This window comes from Capricornis sumatraensis, chromosome 1 (assembly GCF_032405125.1).
Source record: "Capricornis sumatraensis isolate serow.1 chromosome 1, serow.2, whole genome shotgun sequence".
In the NCBI taxonomy this organism is placed as follows: domain Eukaryota; kingdom Metazoa; phylum Chordata; class Mammalia; order Artiodactyla; family Bovidae; genus Capricornis; species Capricornis sumatraensis.
The window spans coordinates 91,056,419-91,077,155 of record NC_091069.1 but is presented as its reverse complement, the minus strand read 5'-3'; the positions used below and the strand labels follow the sequence as shown (position 1 = coordinate 91,077,155).

Genomic DNA, 20,737 nt, shown 5'->3' with positions numbered 1-20,737 from the left:
GTGATGTACTTAAATACCATATAAGTCTCCTATTCCTCAGTAAACTTTGAATTTATGCATTTATATATTGACATTAGTGTGCACTCACAGATTCCAAATTCATTCAATGGATTTCAATTTGGCGTTCATTATGTCCCACATTTGGCCAATTGAGGCTTGTTCAAGTTGGCTTCTGTGCCCTTTCAACATATCTTTGAGTGCTTCTTTATTTTCTGACATGAGAAGATGCTTTAGCCTTTCTTATTTTGTATTACTTTGCTCTGGCCCTGGAATCAGTAATTTCTCCAAGGAGCTCTGGTGCCTTTTAAAGTCTTTCAGTAGCCATAGCTGGAAAGTATGTGTATGTGTATATGTAAGTACACATGTACATCTGTGTCTATTTCTGTATTTATCTATGTATTAAAAACCATGAATTGCATCATCTCCAATTCCAATCCAGTATCACAGAATTTATTTTAGTCTTCTCTCTTCCAGATTTCTAACTCCTTTCTTTGACAGTGAAAGACCAGGCTCCCATTAACCTCAGTATAAGTGTGTGTACAGTCTTCCAGTACACAGTCAGTCTCTACATGCTCCCTTGGCCCTGACCTTGGGGAACCCACAGCTTAGTCCTTGACCTGGCTCTTTTGAATGTTGGTTGAGTCCCTGGCCCTTTTGAGCACACCAGTTGAGACCCCAGTCCCCACAAACACTACTCTAGCCTCTGACTGATCTCGAGCAGACTCTCTGGGTGAGCTGTGGATCTTGCAAACATGCTGGCTGAGCCTTTGGTCAAGTCACCAGGCCTGGTTTTGGGAACGCATAACACAAGTTTCAGACTTAGGCAAGCAGCCAGCTGAGGCCCTTTTTTGAGACTGTTCTTAGCAAACACATTGGTTGAATCCCAGTCAAGTCCCTAACCCTGACCAAAGAGCTCCAATTAAAATTTAACTGTTCAGAGTGTTTATATTGATATTTGTATGTTTTTCCTAAACTGAAAATCTTGTTAATAACAATGTTAACGTAATTATTTGCTTTACATATAAAATATTTCAATGGGAAAAGAATAGTCTTTTTTAGCAAATGTGCTGGGACAGCTGGGTAACCACATGCAAAAGAATGAAATGGGACCCTTGCTGCTGCTAAGTTGCTTCAGTCGTGTCCGACTATGTGTGACCCCATAGACAGCAGCCTACCAGGCTCCCCCGTCCCTGGGATTCTCCAGGCAAGAACACTGGAGTGGGTTGCCATTTCCTTCTCCAATGCATGAAAGTGAAAAGTGAAAGCGAAGTCGCTCAGTCGTGTCCGACTCTTAGCGACCCCATGGACTGCAGCCTACCAGGCTCCTCCGTCCATGGGATTCTCCACTATATAGAAAAGTTAAGTAAAAATGGATTAGAGTCCTAGTGTAAGAGCTAAAACTCTTAAGATTCTTAGGAGAAAATATAGGGGTAAATCTTTATGACTTCAGATTTGGCAGTAGATTCTTAGATGTGACACCAAAAGCATGAGCAACAACAACAAAAAAATAGGAAAGTTGGACTTTACAGCAAGATTATGAACCTGTAGCAAGGTCTATTCAGAAAATTTTCAGAACTTTTGTGTTTCAAAGGACACTATCAAGAAAGTGAAAAGACAGGCCATAGAGTGGGAGAAAATATTTGCAAATCATATATCTGATAAGGAACTTGTATCTAGAATATATAAAGAACTCTGACAACTCAGTAATATAAAAGACAAATAACTCAATTAAAAAATGTGCAAAGGATATAAACAGATATTTATCTGGAGAAGACATTCTAATGACCAATAAGTACATGAGAAAACATTTGATATCAGTCATCAGGATGATGAGAATCAAAACTACAATAAGATATCACTTTACACCCACATGGCTAGCTGTAATTTTAAAAAAGTGAGATAATCATATTGTTGAGGATATGGAAAAGTTGGAACACTGCTGGTGGATATATAACATGGTATAACCATTTTGGAATACGGTTTGGCTGCTGCTGCTAAGTTGCTTCAGTCGTGTCTGACTCTGTGCGACCCCATAGATGGCAGCCCACCAGGCTTCCCCATCCCTGGGATTCTGCAGGCAAGAACGCTGGAGTGGGTTGCCATTTCCTTCTCCAATGCATGAAAGTGAAAAGTGGTAGTGAAGTCGCTCAGTCGTGTCTGACTCTAGCGACCCCATGGACTGCAGCCTACCAGGCTCCTCCGTCCATGGGATTTTCCAGGCAAAAGTACTGGAGTGGGATGCCATTGCCTTCTCCGACAGTTTGGCAGTTTCTTAAGTATAGAATCATCATATATTTATCATCAATCAGCAGTTCCTAGGTGTATATACCCAAGAAAAATGAAAACATAGGTCCACCCAGAATTTTGTATATGAATGTTTATAACAAGCATTATTCATAATAGCTAAAAGATGGACGTGTCCATCAACTGATATATGGGTAAACAAAATACTGTATATTCATATAGCGGTTTCTACTATACTATTTTTTAGCCATAAACTGAAATGAAGTGTGAAACATACTTCAGCACAAGTGAACCTTGAAAACACCATACGAAATTATAGAAACCAGATATGAAAGACCACATGATAAACAATTTCCTTTATATGAAATGTCCAGGATAGGTAAAGTTAGGATCGGAAAGTAGATTAGTGGTGTTTAGGGCTATGGGAGGGATGAGGGGAAGAGAGTGATAGCTAAAGGGTTCAGGATTTATTTTTGAGGTGATAAAAATGTTTTAGAGTTGACTATGGTGATGGTCGCACATTTCTTGGGATATACGAAACACCATTGAATTGCACACTTCAGATTGGTGGACTGTATGTGCATGAATCATCTCAGTAAAGCTGTTGAAAAATTTCACCTTACATACACAGCATAGTGACTATAATGAATAATTCTGTATTGTATATTTGAGAATTGCTGAGAGAGTGGATCTTAAAAGTTCTCATCACTAGAAAAAAAATTGTAACTATATGTGGTGATGGATGTTAACTAGGCTTACTGTGGTGATCATTTTGCAGTATATTCATATATTGAATCATGTTGTACACCTGAACCTAATGGCATGTTATATGTCAATTATATTTCAAAGAAAAGGTAAAGAAGATTTAACCCAGGAATTTCTTAAAATGTTCAAAACCAAAATGAAGTCAAGTGTACAACTTTACTAAGAAAATGTTAAAGACATACTGTTATCTTGAATAGGCTGATCACTATTGTCAAGATGCCAATTGTGTACATATACACAATGGAGTATTACTCAGCCGTTAAAAAGAATACATTTGAATCAGTTCTGATGAGATGGATAAAACTGGAGCCAATTATACAGAGTGAAGTAAGCCAGAAAGAAAAACACCAATACAGTATACTAACACATATATATGGAATTTAGAAAGATGGCAATGATGACCCTGTATGCGAGACAGCAAAAAAGACACAGATGTGTATAGTGGACTTCTGGACTCAGAGGGAGAGGGAGAGGGTGGGATGATTTGGGAGAATGGCATTGAAACATGTATACTATCATGTAAGAATCAAATCACCAGTCTGTGTCCAATGCAGGATACAGCATACTTGGGGCTGGTGCACGGGGATGACCCAGAGGGATGTTGTGGAGAGGGAGGTGGGAGGGGGGTTCATGTTTGGGATCGCATGTACACCCGTGGTGGATTCATGTCAATGTATGGCAAAACCAATACAGTATTGTAAAGTAAAATAAAGTAAAACTAAAAATTAAAAAAGCCAATTGTGAAATTACAATTAGTGCAGTTACAAACATTTTGAAGAGAGAACTTGCCAATTGATTCTGGAAGAAAAAGTGTGTAAGAATAGTCAAGACAATTTTTAAAGAGAAAGATAATCATGGAGACTTTCAGGTATAAAAGTTAGTTAAAAACTAGGATAATTTCAACAGTATGATACTAGCAAAGAAATAATATGATAAAAAAATTTAACCTTGCATTGTGTCAGTATCTTTGATTTCATATGTGTGTCCATTTTTTAAACTGAAAATCTTGTGCCAAACAATATAAATGTAATGACTTGCTTTGTCGCATGTATAAAAAATTTGAGAGCAGCGCCAGCATGCCAACTAACAGTAAGACCACTAATTAAGGCTCAAGATGTCTTTGCAACTGTCTTTGTCCTTTCAATATATTACATTAAAGATATATACTGTGCTCTAAGTCATTTGCAATTACTCTTTGTCACCAACATATAGAGTTTTAGTTTTCCATTTGTTTTCAGTTTTTAGGGATTGTTTTTTTCTTTCTGATTTATTTTTTGATATGTAAAATAATTACATGATTCCAGAGTCAAAACTCTGTAACTAGATCTGTTCAGAGAAGTTTCCCATCTGTCTCTGTTTTCCTTCTACCCTATTCTCCCTGCACCTCCACCTGCATCTTAAAAAAAGGAGTTTATTTATTTATTTATTTGGCTGTACTGGGTCTTTGTTGCTGGGCTGGCTTTTTCTTGGTTCATTGCTGGCAAGTGGAGACTACACTCTAGTTTGGGTGTGCAGACTTCTCATTGTGGTGGCTCTCTTGCTGTGGAGCACAGGCTTAGGGCACGTGGGCTCCAGTAGTTGTGGGCATGCGGGCTCAGTAGTTGCAGCTCCTGGGTGTCAAAGCACAGGCTCAGTAGTTGTGGAGCACAGGCTTAGTTGCTCCGCAGCATGTGGGATCGTCCTGGATCAGGGATTGAACCTGCATCTCCTGCACTGACAGTTGAATTCTTTACCGTTGAGCCACCAGGAGAGCCCAGATCCAGGTTTTCTTGAGTTTGGTTTGCATGGAGGAAGTCTACTGAAGGATTTTCACAGTGAGAAGTTCGTGTTTAGATGCCTGTCTGCCTTTTAAAGTAAGACCTGTGCATCTTGATTTAGCTTCTCTGAGTTAAGAATCTCTTTAAAGGACTGGCAGTATATAAAAAACAGTTTTTTTCAGGCTCATTTTATTTTCACTTCATGATAAGATAAAGGGTGTCTGTTTCTTAGCTATAGGTTTCTGTCAGATTACTTGGTGAGAAGATATATAGATTATGTTTTGCAATATCACCTCTACACCTTGGTCGTTCCTCTGCCAACTCCCTCTTCCCCTTTTCCCAACAAGTGTGGATTCAGATTTTGGCTTTGCCACTTCTCAGCCGAGCTGACTAGTTAGTAAGCTGACTAAGCTCAGTTTTCTCATGAGTTAAATGAGGTTGATGTCAGCCCTAAAGACATCATTGTGTGAATTAGCACAACATGTAAAATACCTAGTGCCGAGCAGAGTAGGGGTCAGTCGATATCACTTTCCTTTCAGCTTGCATAGTAGAAAACAGATTCTCAGTCTTTGGACATTGTAAGTGTATCTTCTATCATCCACCATCCTTCTGTTCATATGAATTGCTTCGTGAAATGCTGATCCTGTTGCTGGAGACGTTGTGAGGGACAGTTTGTCAGGTACATTGTAGAGGGATGGACGAGGTGACCTGTTGGACACCCCCTTGGTGTATGCAAGTAGCCCCTTTATTATATATATATTTTATTTTGAAAGTCATCTTCTTAGAGATACTATGTTATTAGGCTATTGTACTCCAATCTTTTCATCTGAGGTGTTCGGAAAAATACAATATGACTGCTAAGCCAATACTTACTTCCCTGGTGGCTCAGACAGTTAAGCATCTGTCTACAATGAGGGAGACCTGGGTTTGATCCCTGGGTCAGGAAGATCCCTTGGAGAAGGAAATAGCAATCCGCTCCAGTACTATTGCCTGAAAAATCCCATGGACAGAGGAGCCTGGTAGGCTACAGTCCATGGGGTCGCAAAGAGTCGGACACGACTGAGCGACTTCACTTCACTTTCAAGCCAATACTTACTCATTTTCTACTTGATACTCATATTGTCTCAGATATATCCAGATACACATCTGTTCCTCCTTTTAAGGGAGAAATTCTACATTCTTTATGTGGAAAACTGTATATTGATCTCCTCTTCATTAGATTTTCGTGTTGTTTAACTCTTTGCAGATTGACTTGGTATGTTGTATCATCACCTGTATTGCCATATTTTGGGCAGCATGATTAAGACAGACACTCTAAATAAGAAAGAGCAGGGTCATGAATGATATCTTTTAGGACTGTGTGGAGTAAAGGAGATAATGTATGTAATGTCCTTAGCTTCTAGGTTGGAACATATAAGTGCTCAGACAGTGCTTGCTATGAACTATTACAGTACATGTTCCTCATTTTCCAGACTTGAAATTCTGTAAGAGTAGGATCTATGTAATATATGTATTTTACATATTATGCCCTAAATGTTTTACTTACTAATGTAGTTTTATTCTCATACTTTAAAAAATATATATATTTTTTATTGAAATATAATTGACTTAAAATGTTTCAAGTACACAGCAAGGTGATTTCATTATTCAAATATACATAAATCATTTTTGAAATTATTTTCTGTCATAGGTTATTACAAGATATTGACTACTTTTCAATGTCTCATCTTTTGTCTTACAGTGATGAAGCTAAAGGATCTGTTTGTGGATGATTCAGGTCGATGTTTGGCTGTTCAATTCCATCTGGAATGTGCATATATATATTTATATTATTATGAATATAAAAAAGCAAAAGATCAGTTCAGTATTGCTAAAGACATCTGCAGATTACAAATTGATTTGACAGGTAAGATTTTTAACCTTTTGTGGATAATTGATGTATGCTAAAACTAGTATATACATTGATGGTTTGGCTGTATTTTATGGTGGTATTTGATTATCTGTGTCCTCTTGTTTGCTTTACAAAAATATGTTTTTAAGATTTTATTTAAAGAGTTAACAGGTTTAGAAGAAAATTGAAGCTATATGTTCTTTATTCTTGCAAATGCTCACTTATTTTCTAATCTGGTTAGACATTTGGGTAATGTATGATAGCTAGGCAGTGCACAAATGAACCTCGCCCACTTAGTTGTGACTGTGGGCTTCCCAAGACCCCTCCAGATTCTCAAGTGTAGTTTGGCTTCACATTGCCCTTTTCTGCAGATACCTACCTGTAGCTTCTATCTTGCCTTTCTTGTATTCCTTAAGAACAGAAGTTTTTTGACTTTGGTTTAGATGCTCTTCACTGTCTTAGAATACTGCCTGGCATATAGTAGGCACTCAATAAACATTTGTTGGATGAACAAATAAATTACAGAATTTTTCCTAAAATCTGTGTTTCTTCTGAGTACCAAAGAAGAAACATTGTTTTCTTTTAGTGTATCTTCTTGTCCCTAGCCTAAAAATATTGACCTTCTCTGTTGAAAACATTCATGAAAGTTAAACATCAGCAGTTTGTCACACCATTTACACCTGTTGAACCTGGGCTATGTGAGTGTTGAAACAACAATCTGTGAATGTTGAAATGATTGAACCTGTTTTTCCTCTCTAGGTTGGGTCTAGATGATCTTTGAGGCCCATTTTTAGTCCCTAAACTCTATGCTTATTGAGGTAGTCCTGTCAGTAAAATCCTTAAGATATGAGATAAATATAACTTAGTGGCCTAGTCTGGAATATTAGCCACCTTTTATTACATTGTTTGTATGGGGAAAATTATTAAATATCTAACATAACTTTGGGAATAATGGCCATGTGTAACTTGGAGTCTTATATTTGAGATATAGTTATATGTAATATGGATTCCTGGTGACTTAGACGATAGAGACTCTTCCTGCAGTGCAGGAGACCCCGGTTTGATTCCTGGGTTGGAAAGATCCCTGGAATGGATCTGAAGAATGGCTATCCACTCCAGTATTCTTGCCTAGAGAATTCCATGGACAGAGGAGCCTGGCGGGCTGCAGTCTCTGGGGTTGTAAAGAGTCAGACACAGCTGAGCAACTAACACTGTCAATATAAGTTGTGAAGTTAGTTTTAGAAATTATGTTTTGATTCTAATAGACTTTTTGGGGGGGATCATTTATAAAACTAGTATCATGGTACTCAGCATAGTCAGCTTTAACAGTTGATGCAGTTACTAGTTAGTTCTTCATATTTTTTTTCCAAGTTAAGATTGAAAAGCTTAAAAATACAAATGTGCTCACAAATATAAAATGAGAATCAGATTATAATTTTTTTTCCATTCAGCTCTCGCCTTACTATAAAAAAGTAAGCTGTGCTAGACCATCTCAATAGCTATTTTTAGTATAACATGTTTCAATGGTTGTTGTATAATATAGAGCCAGACTCATCACAGGATGAAATCCAGACTTCTTAGACTGGTCTTTGTAATCAAGAGTCTTTGTAATCTGAGTCTCACCAGAGAATAGATGTTAGAGCTTGTGCTTCTCTTAAAGCTGTTCTCAGCTAGCTATTTCAGATACAAAGTAAAAACAATATTTGGCCTTATATGGACCCAGATAATGTAATAGAAAGATTGGGATTTAGAATCTGCAGACCCTGGCTTTAAGCTCTGGCTCTGATACTAAAAACCATGTAATCTTGAGCAACCAAGACTACACTTCAGAACTTAACACTTTTTCATCTGTTGTATGGAGAGGAGAGTATTTCTTCTCCTTGTTATGTTGAATGCATTCTTTTTTGAGAAGGGAGGGAGATTAATGCAAAGGTAAGTATGGGGAATTTCTAGTGGCAGAAATTTGAGTTCTGGGCCTATTTGAGTTCCTGGCTTTATAATTTTATAAGTCACTTTAAAGTCATCATGGGGCTTCAGGTTTCTCTTATTTGAAATGGGGGAAATACCTCATAAGCTCTAAAGCACTCTGAAAGTACTACTGTTTATGTTTGCATGGTATTCTGGTTGGCAAGTTACTAAATATAATTTAATATATGTATTTTCAGGTGCTTTAGGAAAAAGGACACGGTTCCAGGAAAATTATGTCGCACAACTTATTCTAGATGTAAGAAGGGAAGGAACTGTCTTTTCAAATTGTGAATTCACTCCAGCACCCACTCCTCAGGAATATTTAACCAAGGTGAGTAGGATCATAAGCTGTTTAAATTAGCATCCAAGTCTAATAGTTTCCATAGGGAAGTTTTGTAGAAACACCGGATGGAGTGGGAAGAGGCTTTTTTGGACCCTTCTTGAGCTTTTACAAGGTGGCTGGATGTTAAAAAGAATCTAAAACAGAACCCATTTTAAAGCCATTTTTATCCTCAGAGATAAATTATTGTTTCTCTTCTAGATTTTGGTAAGTATGAATTAATAATGTAATTACTTATATGTTACTGCCCTGAAAAAATAAAAAAGGCAGACTGAGTAGAAACTAATTTTTCTAGTGGCTGCCCTATTTTTTGCCTTCTGTTGATATTCTCAAGTATTAAGAGCCTTAACATTTCTTATGCTTCTTCTAAATATGTAAACAGATGATCAGAATTCCTTTTTACAAGTTTTCTGATCTGTCTTCAGCTACTCTGTTATTATTGGGCTGGTTTCTGCCATAGTATGTGTTTCTGACTTGGGTAATACATTCTCTTGTAGCTTAAATTTATAGTTTTTGGTTAGTTTATCCACTCAATAGGCTTTCTATCTGCTTCTGTGAAGGCTATTAGCATTTATATTTTCTTATCCCAGAGACCCCAGACCAACATATCTGCTTGTAATTTGGTTGATGTTACTGTCCTTGAAGCCTGTGTTTTCCCACTTTTCATTCCAGAGCCTGTAAACAAATTTGCTTGGTGCATTGAGCACTAAAATTCTAACTGTACTGAAGATAATGCCAAGAGTAGGGGCTAGGGAGATGGGAAAGAAGAGTGGCAGCAATAGGCATCCTGAGGAATGTCTTTGATGAGATCTTACATACTTCCTGGGCTTGCTCCAAGTTTTCTGTTTGTTTTTGTGATATTTTGGGGGCTAGTGAGCAGGGACAGCTATGGATTCTTAAGGGAAGAAGGAAGGGAAGAAGGGAAAGATGGAGAAACTCAGGGATGAGACCACACAGAGGGACAGCCTGTCTCTCCTGCAGTAGGAGAACCATGGCTGAAGGAGTGTTTGTACCACTGTGTGGCTGCTGGTCAGGGAGCTTGGTATCTGCTCCCATCCTGTCTTTACTCCTTGTATATACCAGACCCTCCTCCTGCAGCTTTTTTTTTTTTTAAGCACACTGGCTTTTATTCATTCATTTTTAAAGATTTCTTTTTGGCTGCTCTGGTCTTAGTTGTGTATGGGCTTTCTCTAGTTGTTCAAGTGGGGACTGCTCTTCGTTGCAGTGCACAGGCTTCTCATCATCGTAGCTTCTCTTATTGCAGAGCATGGGCCTTAGGCACGTGGACTCAGTTGTTGTGGCCCCTGGGCTTAATTGCACCTCAACATGTGGGATCTTTCTGGACCCGGGAACAAACCTGTGTTCCCTGCATCGGCAGGCAGATTTCTAACTGCCGGCCCACCAGGGAAGCCCCTCCTCAACTTTTTGATGTAACCCAAGTCCCTCCCTGTGTCTTAATTTAACTACCATAGACCTGGTGTTTAGGCCAAAGCACAGTATCAGTGAAAAAGAGTTGGTTCTGCAATCCAAGAATTTAATTCAGTAATCCATCATTGCTTATTTATGTGTGCATGTGTACTTGTATGTATGTATTTATGTGGAGTTGTATGGAAAATTATCTCCTGTGATTATAAATAGAATATCATGACTATTACGAGAAATGCATTAAAATAATGTGTAATTTAATATGAAATTTATTTAATCTTTCGTATTTGAATAAAATACATTCAGATAATCTTGTGATCTTCATTAATTACCACTTAAAGATGGAAACTATAAATTATGTAGGTAAGGATTAGATAGAAATAGCTTTATACTCATGGATGGAGGATAGACTTGTTTTGTTTGATTAGTTATAGATCTTAATTCCTTTTGTCAAAGATACTGTTAGATTATGAAATACACCACAATTCTGCTTGATAATGAAACTTCTCAGGAAAAAAGGAACACTATGATATCAATTATAATGATTATAAAATATATCATGATTAGAAATGTTACGATGTGAAGATGTATATCTTAATAATTGAGGAAATATGATAATTTTACTGTCAGTGAGGAGCATAGTGTTTCCTGTTTCCCTTTGGGCCTTCCTAGATTTTTAATCAGTTATTAATGGGGAATTTACATAACCTATAGCTACTGGACTTTAGGCTTTAATAAGCCAACAGTTATGAGGAACCCCAGTGTGCAAAGCACAGGAACAGACTCTCTTCTTTATTGTTAAATCATCACTGTGCGGTCTGAGGAGGGAGGATAAATTAAAATTGTACATTGAACAGGAAACACAAACACATGATTGGCATCACTGGTTAAAAAGTATGCGTTAAATGCTGAACAGATTGGAGATGTATTATGTGCTAGTTTTTTTCTTTTATTTTATATTAAGCACAATACAGCAGTTTATTAAGATGCTTAGAATGACTACAAAGGGAAATAAAGACCGCAAAATTATACATTCTACAGCTGTGTGTCATGTATAAGACGGTGTAGATGAATACATGAGGATGGTGTTTATAGGTAAAACTAGATATCCCAAATGGCACTCACTGATCTGTTGCTTCAAGACAACACACTTTTGTACAGATCTTAAAGGTGTCAAAATTAGTAGTCTCATAGTCAATCCTTGCATGTGATTTTAGCATAAAAGATTTTAGAAAACTGATCTGAAATATCACAATTTTCATTTTTGTCAGCTGTAATGTCAAGGATTTTCAGAACAAGAAAAATGCAGTAATACAGGACAATCCAGATGTGTGTCTCATGTGACTAGCCTCTGTTGCAAAACTGTACATGGTTATGGGCAAAAACTCGGAGAAGGCAATGGCACCCCACTCCAGTACTCTTGCCTGGAAAATCCCATGGATGGAGGAGCCTGGTGGGCTGCAGTCCATGGGGTCGCTAAGAGTCGGATACGACTGAGCCGGATACAACTGAGCGACTTCACTTTCACTTTTCACTTTCATGCATTGGAGAAGGAAATGGCAACCCACTCCAGTGTTCTTGCCTGGAGAATCCCAGGGACGGGGGAGCCTGGTGGGCTGCCGTCTATGGGGTCGCACAGAGTCGGACACGACTGAAGTGACTTAGCAGTAGCGATAGCAGATGGACAAAAACTAAGTCTGTCCAGAAGTCCACACCTGTGGAGTTTCATGTTTTAGCTTAATAATCTAGATATAACACTTATTACACAGCAAGGGCAACACCAAAAGAAGAAACAAACCTGTGATGTGTATACAGTAGCAATATCATAAGCATCATTTGAGTAGGTCTGAAAAACTGTAGCTGGTTTTTTTTTTTTTTTGGCCATGTCAAGAGGCATGTGGGATCTTAGTTCCCTGCCCAGAGATTGAACCCCTGTCCACTGCGTTGGGAGTTCAGAGTTTTAACCACTGGACCTCCAGGGAAATCCCTGTAGCTAATTTTATGGCTCAGTAGAATATTACGAGGTTGGCATGAATCTAAAGTAGAGCCATCTTTTAAATTTGCAATGTGTAGAACATATAGGCAAGTGGGTGCTGCAGCCGACCGGTTTTAATTTCAAAAAGTGCTAAATAGGAACACAGAGAATCTTGAATGAAGATCGAAGTTGTTTTGATCACCCATCTGTAGCTGACAAATAAATGATGCTCTGTTGCTAAGGCTGACCTGTCTCAGGCCTTCTGTGGGGGAGTTGGGGGAGTCCTTGCTGGGAGGTGGAAGCTTGGATCCTTGTCACGTCTTTATTGTCTAGCTGGATTGAGAACCTGGGAAGGTTATTATATTTTTAGCTTCCTCGTTTGTTTTCTCCCACATCACACTTTTTAAAGGGATCAGATTATATCTATAAAGACACTCCACAAACATTGGCTATCATTAAGTAGGTTGATACATCCCTATCAGGATGTGAAAAGGTGGGAATTTTGAGTACTGTAGAGTTTCACTGTCCAGTGCTGTAGCCACATATGATTATTAATCACTCTAAAGTTGCTTGGTCCAAACTTAGATGTGCTAAAGTGTAAAAGATGTACTAGATTTCATAAACTGTATGAAAGAGTGTATAGTATCTAATTAATAATTTTCTATTAATGAATGTTGCAGGGATAATATTTTTGACATACTAGGTTAAATCACTTTTATTTATTTTTTAAAGTATAGCTGTTAGAAAATTTAAAATTATATATGTAGATTAAAAAAAAAACTCTGAAAAGTATATGTTGAAAATGGTTGGCCACCAGGGTGCACTGTGTGCCTAATAGCCCAGCCTTTTGAAGTTGTACAGGCCAGGGAAGAAGAGGCACTTTCTCAATACCTAGCCGCCTGGAGTTCTGTGTTCCTCCTGTCAGGAGTTGTTGAAGGCTGTATTCTTTTCCCAAAACCTTATAAATAGAGCTAGGCCTACAGTTTAGTCTTCCTAGTTTAAGCTACTTTTATTGAATTGGAAGAAAAAATTAAATCGATTTTATTGAGGAATAATTTACATAAAATAAAATGCACCTATTTTAAGTGTCCAGTTTGGTGAGTTTTAACAAACAGACCCACATAACCACACTGTAATCAAAATACAGAACCATTTCCATTAGGCAGAAAAGTCACCCATACTTCTTTGCAGTCAGTCACTTTCCCTCCCTGCTTTCTGTCACAGATTAGAGCTGGTCTTTTTTCCATAGACTTTCAAATAAATGGAGTCAGATAGTATGACTATTCTGTGCCTGGTTTCTTTCACTTAGCATAGTGTTTTGAGATTCAGCCTTGTTTTAATACCAACAATTAGTTCCTGTTTGTTGCTGAGTATTTATTATTTCATTGTATGGATAAGCCACAGTGTTTATCCATACTGTTGGTAGACAGCTGAGTGGTTTCTAGTTTTTGGCTATTACGAATGAAGCTGTTCGGAACATTCATGTGTAAGTCTTCATGTGAATGTATGTTTTTAATTTTCACAGGTAAATGCCAAGGATTAGAATGGCTTGTATTAGGTATATTTTTAACTAGAGAAATGGTCAAACTGTTTTCCGGAGTCGCTGTCCTATTTCACATCCCCACCCTCAGCATATGAGAGTGTTAGTTGCTCCGCATCCTTGCTGGTGCTTGGTATTATCAGTTTAAAATTTTTTGCCATTTTTGTGAGTTGTGTGTAGTGATTTCTCGTTGTGACTTTACTATCTTTTGATGATTAATTTTTAAAAATCTATTTTATTGAGATATAACTTACACATAGAAAACTTTTACTTATATAATTGGATGGGATTTGAAAAATCCATGTACCCAACCATTGCAGTCAAGATACATTTCATTACCCTAGAAAATTCCATCCTGTCCCTTTGCAGTTAATTCCACACCTTCTCTGGCCCTAAATAATCATTGACTTGCTTTTTGTGACTATAGATAGTTTGCCTTTTCTAGAATTTTATGTGACTAGAATCCTACAGTAAGTATGTCCTCTTTTCTGTCTGGCCTCTTTTGCTCAGCGTGATGTTTTTGAGTTGAGATATGTCTGTGTGGTTGTATGTGTCCGTACTTTCTTTTTATTGCTGATTAGAATTTCATTAAATGTGCATAGCATAATTTTTCCTTTTAATTTATTTACCTGTTGACAGACATTTGGGTTGTTTCCAGTTTGGGGTTATTACAGATAAAACTGCTGTGAACACACACACACACACACATACATATCTTTGCGTGGACATGTGTTTTAGTTTCTAATCGATAACTACAAAGGAGTGGAACTAAGAGCTCATATGGTAAATATGTTTATTATAGGAAACTAGCAAACTGTTTTCTGTGGTTGTACCATTTTACATTGCTACCAGCAATGTATGAAAGCTTGAATTGTCCCAGATCCTCGGCAACAATTGGGATTGTCAGTCTTATAATTTTATCTGTTTTATGTGTGTGTACTAGTAGTTCATTTTAGCTAGTATTTTCATGTGGACTGCTGTTATTGAGGATCTCTTTGTTTGCTGATCAGCCAACCTTTTGTAAAAGGTCTTTTGTAAGTTTCATATTTATGTTGAGTTTTTTATCTTTTTATTAAGCTGTAATTCCATACTTTGATTACAAGCCTTTTCCCAGATATTTGTTTGGTGAGTATGTTTTCTCAGTCTGTAGCTTGACTTTTCACCTTCTTAACAGTGTTTTCAATGAGCAGAAGTTTTTATTTGATGGTTCAAGTTGTTTTGTATCCTAATTAAAGACTGTCTGCCTACCCCAAAGTTGTGAGTCTTTTCTCCTATGATTTCTTCCTTAGAAGTTTTTTATTATCAGCTTTTACAGTAAGGTCTGTGATTCATTTTGATTTAATTCTTGTGTATGGTATGAGATCTGGGCAGAGCATTATTTTTTCCTGAGTGTGTATGCAGTTCTTCTAACATCATTTATTGAAACAACTTTCCTTTGTTGAGTCATCTACGCACCTTGTTGAAAATCAGTTGACCATATAATATGGGTCTGAAATTTTGGACTCTGTTCTCTTCCTTTCATTTACATTTCTGTCTTGTTACTACAACACTGTGTTGGCTTTGTAGTTGTTCTTGAAATCAAGTACTCTACCAACTTCTCTAATTCTTCGGGCTTTATTTCTTTTTCAATTGGTTTTATTTTTTTCCTATTCTAGATCTTCTTGAGAAACAGAGTTGGGAATCGATGTTTCAGATTATGATTTAGAAACCGATTAGAAAGATCTGAATATCAGTAGAGAAGCTTTTGCCTACTAGGCTCAATCAAACAGGGAATAGCAGTTATTGCCTATTATTGACAATGTCAGTGCATTCCTGGCGTATATAGATGGCATGTCTTCCATTTCTACACAGTAAATTGTCCCCATATATGTGTTTCACAAGGAGAACAGCCTATTGACCATGTATAGACACTGTAAAATCTTAAACCAAAAATGTTATCCTACCCAGCAGTCTGTTGCATATAGTCTATTGAATTAATTAGACTTAGTTTTTGTTTTAAATATTTTCTTTGGTATTCCACCAGAATCTTGAGCTCAATGATGATACCGTTCTAAATGAGATTAAGTTAGCAGATTGTGAACAGTTTCAGATGCCTGATTTATGTGCTGAAGAGCTTGCTGTTATCCTTGGAATCTGGTAAGTTAATGACTTACTTGACCACCTTGAATTTCTTGGGTATTGATTATCTTGTGTTGGGGAAATCTTTGTTCAAGAAGGTCCCCAGAGTTCGGGGTGAATAAGGAGTCTTGTAACGGTTATGAAGATAGAGAAGAGTTGGGCAACCAATGAAAGGGTTAGAGATTAGGAATCTCCTGTAAATTGGTATACTTATCCGTCTCTTTTCTTCATAAAGAAAATTCCTTCTGTTAGCCTTGGCTGGTCTTCCCTTGTGGCTCAGCTGGTAAAGAATCTGCCTGCAAAGCAGAAGACCTGGGTTCAATCCCTGGGTTGGGAAGATCCCCTGTAGAAAGGAAAGGCTACCTGAATAGAATCTTAATGAAATATTTAGGAGAGGTGACTACTTTGATCTTTGAGAATATGTACATTCAGAGGATAGAATTTTTAATACAGTAGAACCTTATGTGTGGTAGAAATAGTTTTTCATTTTATGTTTTATTTTATTTTTTTAAATATAAATTTATTTATTTTAATTGGAGGTTAATTACTTTACAATAACGTATTGGTTTTGCCATACATCTACATGAATCTGCCACAGGTATACACGTGTTCCCCATCCTGAACCCCCCTCCCGCCTCCCTCCCCGTACCATCCCTCTGGGTCATCTCAGTGCACCAGCCCCAAGCATCCAGTATCATGCATCAAACCTGGACTGGTTATTTGTTTCATATATGATATTATACATGTTTCAATGCCCTTCTCCCAAATCATCATTTTATGTTTTAAAGTAATTTCAAATTTGGGCAAAGGTTGCAAGAGCAAGGCATTAAAAAGACTTTTTTGAGAATGATTTTTTGACGTGATATTCTGTCACCACTAAATACTTTAGTGTGTGTCTTCAACAAACAAGGGAGCTTCTGCGCATAGCCATAATACATTTATAAAAATCAGGAAATTAGCACTCATGCTTTACTATTACTTTGTACTCAGACCCCATTCAAGTTTTGCCGGTTGTCCCAATAATCTCCTTTATGGCACAGGATCCAGTCTAGAACATGTATTATATTTATGTTTGTATTCTTTCTGTCAGTTTGGAATAGTTCTTCATTTTTGCTTGACTTTTATGATCTTGACACTTTGGAAATTTATAAGCCAGTTATTCTGTAGGATTACCCTCAACTTGAATTTTGTCTGATTCAGTTCAGTTCAGTTCAGTCGCTCAGTCATGTCCGACTCTGCGACCCCATGAACCGCAGCACGCCAGGCCTCCCTGTCCATCCCAAACCCACGTCCATTGAGTCGGTGATGCCATCCAACCATCTCATCCTCTGTTGTCCCCTTTTCCTGCCCTCAATCTTTCCCAGCATCAGGGTCTTTTCAAATGAGTCATCTCTTCGCATCAGGTGGCCAAAGTATTGGAGTTTCAGCTTCAGCATCAGTCCTTCCAAAGAAATCCCAGGGCTGATCTCCTTCAGGATGGACTGGTTGGATCTCCTTGCAGTCCAAGGGACTGTCAAGAGTCTTCTCCAACACCACAGTTCAAAAGCATCAATTCTTTGGTGCTCAGCTTTCTTTATAGTCCAACTCTCACATCCATATATGACCACTGGGAAAACCATAGCCTTGACTAGACGGACCTTTGTTGACAAAGTAATGTCTCTGCTTTTCAGTATGCTGTCTAGGTTGGTCATAACTTTCCTTCCAAGGAGTAAGTATCTTTTGATTTCATCGCTGCAATTGCCACCTGCAGTGATTTTTGGGACCCAGAAAAATAAAGTCAGTATCTATTTCCACTGTTTCCCTATCTATTTCTCATGAAGTGATGGGACCAGATGCCATGATCTTCATTTTCTGAATGTTGAGCTATATATAAGTCAACTTTTTCGCTCTCCTCTTTCACTTTCATCAAGAGGCTCTTTAGTTCTTCTTCACTTTCTGCCATAAGGGTGGTGTCATCTGCGTATCTGATGTTATTGATATTTCTCCCAGCAATCTTGATTCCAGCCTGTGCTTTCTCCAGCCCAATGTTTTGAATGATGTACTCTGCATTGTCTGATTAAAAATATATATATATATGATTAAATTCACATTCTGGGACTTCCTTGGTGGCTTAGTGGTAAAGCATCCAACTGCCAGTGCAGGAGACACAGGTTCAATCCCTGGATCGGGAAGATCCCACATGCCATGGAGCAACTAAGTCCATGGGCCACGACTCCTGAGTCTGTGCACTAGAGCTAGATTCTGAGAACCGCAACGACCGAGTCAACATGCTACAAGTACTGAAGCTCCCTGATACTCCCTAGAGCCTGTGCTCCCCAGCAAGAGAAGCCAGCGCAGTGAGAGCCCCATGCACCACAGCTAGAGACTGGCAGCTGTTCCCTACAACTAGAGAGAAGCCTGCATAGCAGTGATGACCTAGCACAGCCAAAAATAAATGAATTCACATTCTGCACCATTAGCAAGGGTATAGAGAAGGGAAGTTTTGTGGTTCTTGTAGCATCCCAGCAGGTGGAACACAATTTTGAATTTTATTTTCATTCTTAATACAAATAATATGAACGCCGAAGAATTGATGCTTTTGAACTGTGGTATTGGAGAAGACTCTTGAGAGTCCCTTGGACTACAAGATTGGGGGCAGGAGGAAAAGGGGACGACTGAGGATGAGATGGCTGGATGGCATCACGGACTCGATGGACGTGAGTCTGAGTGAACTCCGGGAGATGGTGATGGACAGGGAGGCCTGGCGTGCTGCGATTCATGGGGTCGCAAAGAGTCGGACACGACTGAGCGACTGAACTGAACTGAACAAAATAACTTATATAATATATAAACATAAGTTATATAATGTAATAATAACACAAATCCATACAGAGTGAAATAAGCCAGAAAGAAAAACACCAGTACAGTATACTAACACATATATATGGAATTTAGAAAGATGGCAATGACGACCCTGTATGCAAGACAACAAAAAAGACACAGATGTGTATAACGGACTTTTGGACTCAGAGGGAGAGGGAGAGGGTGGAATGATTTGGGAGAATGGCATTGAAACATGTATACTATCATGTAAGAATCGAATTGCCAGTCTATGTCCAATGCAGGATACAGCATGCTTGGGGCTGGTGCACCGTGATGACCCAGAGAGATGTTATGGGGAGGGAGGTGGGAAGGGGGGTTCATGTTTGGGAACGCACGTACACCCGTGGTGGATTCAAGTCAATGTATGGCAAAACCAATACAGTATTGTAAAGTAAAATAAAGTAAAAAAAAATTAAAAAAATAACAAACAACTTGAAGATTGCAAATACCATTAGCTCAGTCTGTGTGCTTCTCTCCCATCTCATCTTCCTTCTGTCTTAAAAGGTAATCAATGTCCTAAATTTTGTCTTTGTCATTTTCTTTCCTTTTCAAAAAATATATTTACTCACATGTCTTTTATACTTCTCAGTCAATTATTTTATTTGTCTTGCAGCTTTATGAAAGTGGTATGTTACTATACGTAGTCTCCTGTGATTTGTTTTTTTCTGTCACCAATGTCTTTATGTGACTCATCCATGTTGTTACATATAGCTGCAGTTTACGTTGCAGTGTAGTGTTCTGTTGGGTATTTTACAGTGTATTGATTTCCTTTTTGGACATTGGATTAACAGATTTTTCCTGTTACACACAATATTACTATGGATATTTGTATGTATGCTTCCCAGTACAGCCATTGAATTTCTGTGGGCTCTATATCTAGGCTGGAATTACTGAGGTTAGGCTTTGTGAATGTGCACTTTATAAGGCAGTGCCGAATTGTCTTCCACAATTATTCATACTTGGATCAGCAAGATCTAAGCATTCCCATTGTTCTGCCTCTTTGAGAACTTCTTAATTTTTGCCTGTCTCATGGTGATAGTAATTTTTTTTTTGTACAAGTTTAATAAATAGGAATTGGTGCCATATTATTTTCATTTTCTTTGTGGAATGGCACAGATTAGATTTTTTTTTCTTATAAATTGTGTTAACATTTAGTACACCACATCATTTGCTTGTTAGCATTTTATTACTTTTGTGCTTATCTTTGGCACAGTCATCTCTACGTTTGTAAATAATACAGTAATATTATATGAGGAGAGTAAAAATGTTGACTTAAAGCTCAACATTCAGAAAACTAAGATCATGGCATCTGGTCCCATCAATCATGGCAGATAGATGGGGAAACAGTGGATGACTTTATTTTTCTGGGCTGCAAAATCACTGCAGATTGCAGTTGCAGCGATGAAATTAAAAGATACTCACTCCTTGGAAGGAAAGTTATGACCAACCTAGACAGCATATTCAAAAGCAGAGACATTACTTTGCCAACAAAGGTCCGTCTAGTCAAGGCTATGGTTTTTCCAGTGGTCATGTATGGATATGAGAGTTGGACTATAAAGAAAGCTGAGCAGCGAAGAATTGATGCTTTTGAACTGTGGTGTTGGAGAAGACTCTTGAGAGTCCCCTGGACTGCAAGGATATCCAACCAGTCCATTCTAAAGGAGATCAGTCCTGGGTGTTCATTGGAAGGACTGATGTTGAGGCTGGAACTCCAATACTTTGGCCACCTGATGTGAAGAGATGACTCATTTGAAAAGACCCTGATGCTGGGAAAGATTGAGGGCAAGAGGAGAAGGGGACAACAGAGGATGAGATGGTTGGATGGCATCATCAACTTGATGGACATGGGTTT

The 20,737-nt window shown here is 38.1% G+C and overlaps 1 protein-coding gene across 1 annotated transcript in view; it reads left to right on the top strand.

Annotated features, from left to right (window-relative positions):
- Window positions 1–20,737, top strand: part of TTC27 (tetratricopeptide repeat domain 27) — a 179,311-nt gene that overhangs the window by 26,027 nt on the left and 132,547 nt on the right. Inside the window, exons 6-8 of the mRNA XM_068977494.1 lie at window positions 6,508–6,672; window positions 8,823–8,956; window positions 15,929–16,041. Of these exons, the coding sequence (XP_068833595.1) occupies window positions 6,508–6,672; window positions 8,823–8,956; window positions 15,929–16,041 (412 nt within the window). The remainder of the gene's footprint in view (window positions 1–6,507; window positions 6,673–8,822; window positions 8,957–15,928; window positions 16,042–20,737) is intronic.